This window comes from Corapipo altera, unplaced genomic scaffold, assembly GCF_003945725.1.
Source record: "Corapipo altera isolate COAL_440 unplaced genomic scaffold, ASM394572v1 112, whole genome shotgun sequence".
Taxonomy (NCBI): Eukaryota; Metazoa; Chordata; class Aves; order Passeriformes; family Pipridae; genus Corapipo; species Corapipo altera.
The window spans coordinates 6,999,417-7,011,582 of NW_020884899.1; the positions used below are offsets into that span (position 1 = coordinate 6,999,417).

At 38.7% G+C, this 12,166-nt stretch overlaps 1 protein-coding gene across 3 annotated transcripts in view; it reads right to left on the bottom strand.

Annotated features, from left to right (window-relative positions):
• Window positions 1–12,166, bottom strand: part of LOC113949901 (BEN domain-containing protein 5-like) — a 910,469-nt gene that overhangs the window by 326,449 nt on the left and 571,854 nt on the right. For 2 of the 3 annotated variants that reach the window (XM_027649029.1, XM_027649028.1), the window contains exon 6: window positions 9,260–9,458. The exons of the other annotated variant lie outside the window; for it this stretch is intronic. In XM_027649029.1, the coding sequence (XP_027504830.1) occupies window positions 9,298–9,458 (161 nt within the window). In that variant the 3' untranslated portion in view covers window positions 9,260–9,297. Of the gene's footprint in view, window positions 1–9,259; window positions 9,459–12,166 lie in introns of those variants that run through there. 3 annotated transcript variants of the gene reach the window in all.

Sequence of the window (12,166 nt, forward strand, 5' to 3'; positions counted from 1 at the left end):
ACACAACCCCTCCCAAATTATGTGGGAAAGGGCCACCTTCCATCAGCCCCAGAGAGGGAGGAAGCCCAGACTGGGCAGAACTTTGCAGGTATTTTTCTCTTGAGGTCATCAGATGAGTGTCATCATTTTAACTGGATAAGCTCAACGATGCTGTCCTACCCATTCTTTGAAAGCTGGACAAACCAGCGTGTGAGCTTTAAACTGGCAGAGATATTAATTTCAAATCAATATGAAACACAAAAATATCAATAGGCATTTAAGAGGTGAAACATTAATTACTTTTCAAAAGGTGCAGTACACAAATTTCCTGGTGCCTTTACAAATAGAAATAAGTCAATAACATGATTTCATAACATTTATAAATGACTAAGTTAATTAACAGGGAATCTTCAGGGAGATGATGAAGGAAATGTAGAAGAACCTTGTCTGGCACTGTTTGAAATTCTCAAAGGAAGGAAGCGACTTCTTTAAAAAAGATTAATTACAAGTTTTTTTGCTTTACCTTGATGGAATGTCTGTTTACATATTTAAGTCGGTTTTGACCTTCAAAATTCTGGCAAAGAACAATTTTCATTAAACCATCTCAGTGGAAGAACTTGGCAGTTCCTCATCTTATCTCTGAGGTTAAGAGAGGATATTAATCATTTAGCAGGAATGGTCAAACAAAATATATGTAAGTCCTATCCAGAGCAACCTTTAATTTATCATAGTAGACACAGCAAGGGCTGATGTATAGCAAGCTCTTCCATCAGGTCTGACTCCTTTATGGGATTTGGTTGGAGGCTCCAGAATGAAATAATTCTACAAAAGTTGATGTCTCTCTCTAAGGATACCTGACCATGAGAATATATCACAACATAATGGTAATATCTCTTCACCACTCTCTGGCAATCCATAGGCATCCTCAACCAAGGAAAGTCTGTATCTTGAAGATACATTTTACAGTAGTAAAATGGCTGTGGCTTCCCTTTCTCCTAAGTTTTATTACTTCAGTGTCCTATTTTCTGTGAAACTCTGCTGCTCTTTGGAGCCCAGTTCCACACCATCACCCACCTGCCTGGCTGAGCTGTGAATACCTGAATAAGCAGTTTGGCAAGGAGGAGCAACGTGCTCTGTCTCATCTCTGGCACATGTAAAGTACCAGGTCAAAGAGGAAAGTGTATTAGACATAAACACTCATCCGAAGAATAATATTTTCAGGACAGAGCTATACTTAATAATACAGTAAAAAGGGAAATGCACTGGGACATCAATTGGTTAAGAATCAATTAAATGTCAGGGTTTTTTTCTACAAAAGTAAATTAAGGTCGCCCCACAAAATGAATTACTATTGTATATAATATTCTAAGTGACATGAGTCCTAAAACACGAGACTGTATCACATTAACTAAACCAAATACAAGAGTGAAGAGAATATCAAGAACTCCTCCATAGAAAATAATTCCATAAAACTAAAATGAATTTGGGTAGACATAAAGGAAAAATATTACAATAATGACTCATGACATAGAAAATGTGTAGCAGGAGACTGAAGGCACTCAGTCTATCAAGGTGTTCATGAGCTGGAGGAATACTGAGGGAAGATATTAAGACAGACAAATCAAGAACCAGGAATACGAAGTTGACACGGAAAAATTCACAGAGAAATAAGGCACAAGTTGAGCAGCAACAGTAACTAACCACTGGAATAAACTACTCAAGGAAAAGATAGACTTAACACTTTGATACTTTTTCAAGGCTGTTTTTCTGGGCAGCATTGCTGTGGTCCAGCCAAGGTTACTCCTCAAAGGAGGAACTGAGAGAAGTTTCCTGATGTGTTCTGCAGGACCCACACCACCTCCTCGAACGGCCCACCAGCAGATGCACCACAGCCTGCACACCTTTAGGGCTGTAACCCCACAGCTAAAAATGTCCTTCCCAAGAACCACACTTAGGTCACAGAATCTTGAAATGGCTCTTTCTTCCTGTGCTCAACAGGTGACTGCTTTTCATGCAGTGAATGGGAAAAGGAAGTAGCAGAAGGCATATTAAAGTCATAGATCAGGATAACCTCTCAAAGTGCCTAATGCTTCCCACCACTCACCTCAGTGCTGCAATTAAGTGGGGAACTTCCAAGCCACTGCATGTCTGAAAAACCAGGGGAACCTCTGTTTTGAGAATTAAATGTTTTAAAGAGATACTGGCTGAAAGATTTACTTATTCCATATTACCACATTGAGGCCTTCATGTAAGAGTAAAATTTTCTTTGCTACAATCTGTGCTTCGGCGGGGTAAGAAGAAAATTCTGTGAAGTCCCTGAATAGCAAAGTCTGCCTTACAGTGACAGCAGCGCTACCAGATCTCCCAAGGAAATGCTCCAGCTCTATGTCATTTATCTCCAGGAATAACAAGCAGGTATTTCTCTTCAGAACCCTGCTGACAATTTGCAAGGCAGGAATCGTGAAACACTCCTGCCTCGTACCTCTAAGGCAAGCACAGAGGACAGACTCCCATTTGCAGAGGTAACAGCAAAGAAAAAGGAATACCAGGAAAACAGGCAGGGCTGGGTAACAACAGGAACATTACTGAGGTGTGGATTTACATGGCATAGACAGATTTATACAGAATAACAATATATCACATCTGTACTCATACAGCTGTGTAAGTGCACTAGGTAGAGGTCCCTGGCTGCAGAAGAAAATGCTGATTATGCTACTTGTTAAAGGTTAAATTCTGGGCACGTTAAAGAGTGATTGAACTTTCTTAATTAATAAAATTTCTCATTGATTGAAACCTTAAATGCCAGTTAAACTGCTTGAGATTTTGCTGTTTGGCTACTGACTTCATCCGAATTGCACGTGCTAATTCTCTGTGTGAAGGGGAAAAGGCCTACGTGACCCCTTTACAAGCTCTTCCTTGGATTCCTGCACCATCAGACACAGGGTCCCCCTCCACATTTGGCTGTGGCACAGGGGATCTCAGCTCCCTTATAAGTTTAGGAAAGTCACAGAGAGTGGAAGCTGCATATGTTTACCAATGTGGCAATAACAACCTTAGTTGGATGAGCTGGATATGTATGGTGGGTGACTCCTTGCACTGTCCTCCAAAGCAGAGATGATGTCACATCACCTTCAGCCTTGCTTAGCCCCAAATTCTACACCCTCGATTGCTTATTCCTGTAAGGATTTACAGTGAGATGCAGAACTTGGTCCTGGAAGGTGAAAGTGTCCTTGCAAACGCAAAGAAACCAGCAAGTGTCAAAGAATTTTAATATACAATGCAGGAAAAAAATGCAAAATCCTACTTTACAGAGTTTTAGTTTTTCATAATCTAAGACTCTTAAAGAAATGAAAGCACAGAACATTAACTTGGAGGCAGATGCTTTGCTCCATCTACCTCCCATCCTACACATTTTAAGAATTATTCTCTAAAGGTACTTCCATAAATCCTGCAGAGGATTACATATGGAAAGGGAAAACCATAGTTCATCTGGCTCACAAATCCAAAATGCCCAAATGGACTTTTTTCAGGTATCAATGGGTTAACACCCCAACTTAAACATGGAGAAAGAAAACTCCTGTAAAACTGATACTCTGCTAATACAAGAAAAACAGAAGACACATGAAAGTACATTTTTTTTTAGCTAAACTACAATTCAGTAAGAGTTATATAAACATTTTGGGAAGACATTAAAGATATATTTGAATATTAAAAAAAGAATATGAAATTCTCCCTTGTAAGTTTTATCATCTGTCTCCCCTGTGGAAGTGGCTGGTACCAGTGTGATATGGAACTATCAAGGCATATTCCCTCTGCTGCTGTCCCAGTACATCCTCCACGTTCAGCAGGGTGAACACCAAAGGATGATCACAGCCAATACTTCTGATAATCAGCCTATCCCATGAAACCTGCATCCTTCTCCACTCCAAAAGCATGAAAGCTCATGCTAACTGTAAAGGACACGCAAGCACCAACATCTCTTATCTTCTGTTTCACAGGACTTTTAGCAATTGCTCTAGTACAATAAAAGGTAAGTCACCCCCAGCCTCCCCCTCTCTTGGGTGGTTCAGGAAATTTTCTGTGACTCTTTAATTTCAAACCACTAAAGACCAAAATTTAGCATGAAAGTCAATAGCCCGATGCAATAAACATATATATTCATAAAGACTTCAGTTCCATTAAGGTTTTACTATCAATAAACAAAGAACATAAAGTTGATATTCTGCTAAAAGTGGAGGAAATTATTTCCTTTGTAGGAAGATGTTTTCTAGCCAGAAGGCAGCACAGAAAAAAAATCCTTTAGGCTCAGCTTCTTCCTCTTCACCCAGACTCACTTTAGCCTTTATTCTGATTGAGCCATAATGCAACTTCATATGATGCCATAGGTGAGGTCTTTTCCTCTTTATGGTAAACAAATGATGTCACAAACACAGGACTGTGATTTCACTGCAGAACAAGTGGGTATCTGATGCACGGAATGACAATTATTGTTCAGACACAAACAGCAGAAATAATTGCAAAAGTAAAACAAATGAACAACCACATAAATTAATTTCTTTTTGAATCACTCTTCCTGTTTTCCAAGTCCAAATGATTCTCCTTTCCTATTTAGGAACCCGGAGGGGATGAAAAAATGTCCAAGATGGTGAAATTAAAAATTAGCTATTGAGCATGAAACATGCAATGATTGCACTTCATAACATTTTTATTGCCTCGGTGGTGTATGAATCACTTCACAGTTCCACACTGTTACGATGAAAAAAATGACACCAATAAAGTCTGAGCAATTGATGTTATGACTTCATCAATCCGGGACTAAAGGCACTCACAGAATGACAAATGTTCTCAAGGGTGTGGAGAAAACCACCACCTCCTTCTGAAGAAGCACAAGTTGCCTCTTTGTCTCCTTCTGAGGAGTGGTTATTCTCACCCCAAACTGATGGAATATGGGAACAATCCTCAGTACAGCTCCATGTGACATGACCTTGCTTTTCCTCTCTGAAACTGGGCAAATTCGGGTTTCTCAAGAGCTATGAACACAGCTAATGCACAGTGAAGCTACAGCTAATACAGAATGTTCCCAATTTAGAAAATTCTCGCTCCTTTGAGGTTTTGTATTAAGACTGTATCATTTTAACAATGACCTGCACTTAGCCTGAATTTTTAAAAGTCTATAGATTCTGGAAGTATGAAGTAGAGTTACCTTTACAATTTCACCAAATCCAAAAAAGTTCAATTTATTGCTGCTTAAAGCTTTCAAGAGGACAATAATCTCTGCTTAAGACAACAAAAGCAGCATCCAAGTAATCTATCAGATACATCATCAAAGGTAGAGTGCAAAGAACTGCCCTCCTGCAGGGAGAATGTACCTGCTTTTGACAGCCATGCTCAAGAGCTAACAAATGCAACCTTAAATTTCCTACTTAAGAGTTCAGCTTGCACATAACTAAATAAATATTTTAGCCTGGTTGTTCAAAAAAAAAAAAAAAAAAATCTCCCATCTCTATCAAGCATCACTAAATCCAAACCGGTTCTGAACAGCAGAACCTAACAATGTTTTTCCTCTCTAATACATACTAGCTTTCTTTTTTTGAGTTGCTAGACATCTTGACTCAGGTATTAAAAGTCCCTGGTAGGATTCTTTCCTTTAATATAATAGCTCATATCCCTTATAAAATCATTAATAGAAAATAAAGCCCTTTTTGTTAACTCTAATCTTGCTTCCTTGCAAGTGTGCCAGAGGCATTTTAATATAGATCAGGTCATGAATATCACAAATTACAGCAGCAATGTGTGGCAACAGAAGATCAGATTATTCATATAACAGTAATACCTTCTTCCTTCTTTGATTAGAAAAAAAGTAAACAGCATGCATTGATCTCCCAGCACAAAAAATCACTTCCTCTTAAATCTGTGTTTTTCTGATCCTTACAAATCCAGGTTTACAGTATGAGGTAATGGCACAGCACAAACCTTAGAATGATGAACGAGGGATATTACAGGCTGTAATAAAACCTACTTCATTTTATGTCAAAATTCTCTCCCCTTTCCCATGATGTACAGGTATGAAGCTCAGACAGAGTAGGAAAAAGTTAGTAGGTGCTGTTTTCTATAAAGTTTCCTATGGCAGACTCACGGCAGACGCACTATGAACAAAGCAAATTATGTACAGGCAGGCACAATTATGGAAGAATTAATGTACCAACAAGAACAGCCCCGGCCATAAATGCAGTATAGGAAAATGAAATTAAATTCACAGTTAATTTATACATCAGTATTGCAATGCAGAAAAGCACACCCCATTAAAGTTCCTATTTTTCCTGAGTATTGCCGGAACAAGGAACTGTAGTTTATTTCCCTACTTGCAACAGACACACTGGGAAGGATGGCAAGTATCTTCAGACGGGTTCATAGTGGGGAAAGACAGGAGTAATGACCAAACAGAAGCATAAAGATGTTCTTCACACACCCATTACCCACTGCAGAGCCCCCCACGATGCCATTCCACCACAGGGTGCAAAAATGGCTTATTATTAGTAAGAACCTATTTCCAGCCATCCAAAGATTCAGTTCAAGTTACAATACAATAAAGAGGTGTTTTACCTTCAATATGTCCTATTCTTTTAACATAACTCAACAAGGCATCAGGTGATGCTCCCATTAAATGCCAGCTGCCCAGTCCAAAGGACACATTTATTAGCCCCCAACGACATTTCGCTTCAAAGGAAGTGAACTTTTTTTGCCACCCAAATACCTCTGCTGAACTCTGATAAAAACCAAGCTTGGCTGATAAAAACTCCATGAAAAAATTAATGAAGACTTCCAAGACACCTTCTCCAAGGAGAACATTTAAATTCTTCAGCAATATGCAGCATTAACATCTGATGGGACAAGCCTGTCAAGGAGAAGCCTTAGAAAGATGGTGCTGGTTTTGCACAAAGAATTACCACCTCTGATTTTTGGGGCCAGGCTGGAGTCCTAACTCTAATTAAATTCTAATCTGCTTTTTCCAGGTTTCATAAAATGCTGTCTCAAATAGGCTTATCTTCTAAGAAGTACAGCATGATCTTCTCATTAAAGAATCTGTTACAATGGGAACACATTAGTACTAAAGCCATAAAAGACTGAGGAAATTATGAACATTTTCCCCCAAACTAGTATCACTTTTAAAAAAAAGTGCCTTAGTATCACCTTAAAAAAAGAAAAAGTACATTCACAAGTCTGCTTGAAAAGTGGGAACTTGCTGTTTAAATGTTTCTTCAATGTTATCTCTATTTTGTTCTTTAATTAATAAAGGGATACATGCACCGACATTATAAACACTAATTTGCTATTTAGCATCCCAAATTAGGAAGCATAAACATTTATGCACTTCATTAAACACTACCTAAGAACACTTTTGATATTAACAGGAGACAAGCTGGGCTGTTAAATGCAATTTCAGGGCACACGTAAGACACCGTAAAAAGACACTCCTGCTCTTCCTGTCCCTTGCCATGAAAGCTCCCAGGCTCCATCCTGTTGGCACCAGCTCTTATGAAACAAACCTTGGAAATCAGTGAGATCTGGCTCATCTGCACAAGCACCAGTTTAAGGGAAGGGACAGGAATGCAGGGACACAGAGCAGTGAAAGTGGGGTGTACCTGTTTGGCAGCGTGGCATTAGACTGGTACAAGGCAATCAGGAAATTGGACTTTAGGAAGCATAAAACAAATACACCCTGAATTAAGACATCATTTAAGTGCAGGTGATGTACAGAGAGAAACAACCTGGTGTTTTTCTTCTTCTATTCCAAAAAAGGCACTGCAGTTCTAACATGCCTCCTCCTCTCCTCCCCTTTTGCTTCCACCCACCCTAGCCCTTCAAAGAATTACAGAATCATTTAGGTTGGAAAATACCTTTGAGATCATCAAGTCCAACTATTAACCCAGCACTGCCAATTCCACCACTACACCATGTCCCCAAGTGCCAGGTCTACCCACCATTGAAATACTTCCAGGGATGGTGGGTCCACCACTTCCCTGGCAGCCTGTTCCTTTCCAAATTATCCACATTTACAGGACACTGAAATAGGCTTCACATTAGAATAAACCAGTGCTACAGGAAGATGATGAAAAATAGTAAGTCTTTCAAGACTACAGAAAGCAGAATTGCAGTAGGAGAAAAGAAACAAATGCTGATAACTCAGGAACAGGAGCCTGAAAAGTAAATAATCACACTTGTATGTGTAAAATACATTAAAGGTTAACCAATATCACTAATATAACAAATCCTAAAAATTCATCAATCCAGACCTTAAGTTATCTCTAAATCCTTAATGAGAAAAGAATTCAGGCTATTTTCTTTCACTTACAGACGATAAGACATAATTCAAATGACAAATTATTCCTCATAACTTTGCATTGCAAGTCTAACTTCAATGTAGAAAATTATTTTTATTTTTAATTTAAATTTGTACTAAAAGTGTCCATTTATTAAATTATGGACCCAGACAAAACGGTACTAAATTTTCTATTGTACATAATCTTGCCACAAGTGTGGCAATTTTTAAATGCTTTGAAAATACAAATACAGTAAAAAGAGAGTGTTTCAAGAACAGTAATATGGACACACTGAAGAGCTTTGTACCACAACCAGAAATCTGAAAAATGTCTTGGTGCCCAAAAAAGAAGTACTTTTAGATTTATTTATTAAAATAAATTATCATGATTTTACAACTTACAGCTTTGAGTTCTTTGTTGTTTATTGGTTGTATTTTTTTTTTTTTAACTGTGACGGCAATGGTGATCTACCTACAAGATAATAAGTGAAAAAGAAGAGTTCTTTCTGTGTTTTTGATCAAATATATTGTTAGAGATCAAAACAAAGATTTCTAAAAACAAACGATTAAAATTTCAGTTCAGAAAAACACTTATTAAAATACAATCAGCCCCTTTTCAATAGCAAAGTGGATTTTGTACAGTTCTTCCTTCTAAGCAGATCTTTACTGCAGTTGAGATCCGCCAACTCCAGTAAAACTAAACGTAGGCCAAACGGGTCGGTGTTTGCAGAATTACAACCTATGTACAGAACTGCTGGTAACAAACTGCAACTCACTGGAAAAAACCTTTGAAAATTCATTTTTCATTGTGAGTGAACTTACAGTATATCTTACATTATTTAAAAGCAGTTTACACCATGACAGAACCGTTCAAAAAATGAATCAGTTATAGGAAGAGAGCAACGCTTCAAGTCAGCTTCTGCCATCAGCAAAAACGCCACACAAATCAAAAAACAACACTTAAGTAAAACACTAAGACTTTATTAAAAATCCAAAGTTTATTGCAAATTGTACTTTGCAATTTCCCTCCTTTCTTCATTTTTACATGATTTATTGATATCCATGATTTTTTCACAGATGTACTTGTTGACTTTGGAGAGTCTCTGTGCAATTTCAGTTTCATCCACAGTTTCTTGTGCTATTCTATCGTACAAACATTCTGAGGAGAAAAAAAAAAAAGAAAAGAGTCATTAGGATATTTTTAGAAAATATTATAGCCCTGAGCTGGGCTAACTACACAAGAGACAGCACTGAGGAAGCACAGTATATATTTGTTGCAAGACAAGAGAAGCTTTCCTTGATTCACTGGCTATCTTGTTAAACTCAACATTTTTCACCAGGCTTGAATCTTTGGCATGACAAACTTCCAGTTATGCTGTGACTACATTAATAGGCCTTCTATACAGAAACAAGGCTAACCCCAACCTTTTACAGTGTCAGTCTTGCCTGCTTAACTCTTGTATTTTCCTGTATCTCCACATCAGATTTAGTCTTTTCCCAGGGGAACTGTCTCATCAGAACTGTTCTTATCTACAGTTCCCGGTGAGCCACTCCTACCTTCACACCTTTAGGAGAGTATGTAAACAATACTAGTTAGGAGGAGAAGCAGTAACCAGTGGGAGAACACTTTAACCCATTTGTTTTACTTTTTAAATCTGTCCCACATTCTTTAACGTCTGTGTCTTTATTGGATGCCCTGTTCCTGGGCATATCTTGCTTTTATTAGTAGATTATTCAGGACAAGAGCCATCTCCTTGCTCCTTGAACAACACACTTTGTGAACTTAATTGGAATACAAAAAGCAAGCAACAGTAATAACTGCAAAAGCCATGAGGGCAGTGAAAGCTGAGACAATTTTTCTTCACAGAGTTGGTAGTTTGGTGCCAGAATCCTGCAGAGGTTACTAAAATCTGAAGTGGTACAACACACACAACTCCTTATGACAGGCAGGTTTGAGGTTTTTTTTTTTGTTTTCATAACCAGAATGATGTATTCTGTTGTGTAGACTTCCCAGATTGGTTAAACCAACTCTGTTCTGCTTTGCCTAGTGATCTATTCCACTAACCATTTATTGCTTCATATACAGAAAGCCATAGAGATTATTGCTTAATTAACATGGTTTACAACATTTCTAATGCACCATATTAAAAAGTTACGAAAATTAAGTACTATGCACGCCTTGCAGTTCATTTGGAAACCTCTGAGAAGTTTTATAAAAGGTTATTTTGCATTAACAAGGTTTATAACAGTGCTCATGCATCATACTTTTTATCATTTCTTTATTACATACTACACAGTGGGGATTTTTAAGAAGCCATAGAGATATCAGACACATTAACAGCTAATGCTGTCGTTCAAAAACCTATTTTAAATAAGTTAGTCTGTGTCCACAGAATGATGAGAACATCTAAAGCAATGTGAATTTTATGTTGTAAGACGTAGTGAATATAAAGTAAGTGAAATTAATTGGCACACAGCCTGATAGCTGGAATGCTGATCATCAGTAAACCATGGTTAGGAACGTAACACCTAAGAAGAGGCACGTCACTGAGAATCTGAAGAAACCCAGTGTGTTTGCAGGTCATAAGCTTGCCCTGCAACAACCTCAGGAACACTCCCAGGTTGTGGTAGATACACCTCGTAAGGTGAACTCCCAGTGAGAGACAGGCTGTGTTATTTGTTTAGCCACAAGGTCAAGCAAAGAATCACTTGACCGAACTCGTTCATCAGCTGTAATTGTTAAAGTCAGTGTGACCCAGAGTGATCCATGATCATCACAGTTTTTCTTCTTCCATCTCTTCCATTTCTATGAGGGGGTACAGTAGTAGTTTAGTACTCATATAAGGATGCTGGCCTAGGGGCTCCAAAGAGTGATTTGGGGTTTCTACTCCTTGTCTTTTGGCTTTAGAGGAGCATACAGACACCCCTTCGTATTGCTGAATGGACCAAAGATTCAAGTAAACCTCAAAGACTAACAGGGAGTTTCACTTCTTTCTGTTATGCCTGATCCAAATCACTGGCTATGGAAACCTGAACTTCCTCACACTTCACCTATTTTTCCACTTGGTAGTAATTTTTTCACTTTGTTTTCTTCTCCACAGTGGGGCAAGTCCTGCTAACACTGACGCAAATGCAAAGGACACGACAACATGGAAACTCATGGTTATGAGCTACCCAGTCCCACTAATGTAGGAAGCCTGCCACCTAAAACATTGGTCAAGCAGTTTAACTGGTCCAAGAGGAGACTGGACAGGCTTGAGTCTAACAAAATGGGAACCAAAGACAAGGTGAAAGAAACACTGGAAAGAGGAACATGGAAAACCAGGGTATGTAACAGCAGAATTCAAATGAGGGTTGAGGCTGAAAGTAAAAGTATGACAGAAAACATAGAAAAAGGAGGAAATAGGGAAGAGCTGAATTGCTGGTGAGGGTAAAGGTATGGAAGAAAAGAAAGGAAGGGCCCCATCTGCCTCTCTCCATGTACCTGTTGGAGCATACTCCCAAACTCACCATAGTCAAAACAAAGGGAGTTAGAAGAAAGTTGTCATTTAAATGGCTCAAGCAACAGAGTGGCCCTGACAGAAGTAGAAGAGGAAATTCTCACAGAAGCAACCTCACCAGCAGTGTTGAGGAGCAACAGGGAAACCAGAAAACAGTTTGCAATGGGCCAGTGAAAAATAACCCCCTTTTACTGTGTGCTTGTCAGTGTGCATCTGGGTGACCAATTCTGTCTCCATTTGGAGCTGACAAGGGCAGCCACTGCCACAGAGTGGATTCCTTATGTGGCCAGTACATCATTACTCAGCTACATGGGTAAGGATTGCACCTAAAGGCCCCAGCCAGAACTACAAAATCAGCATGGAACAG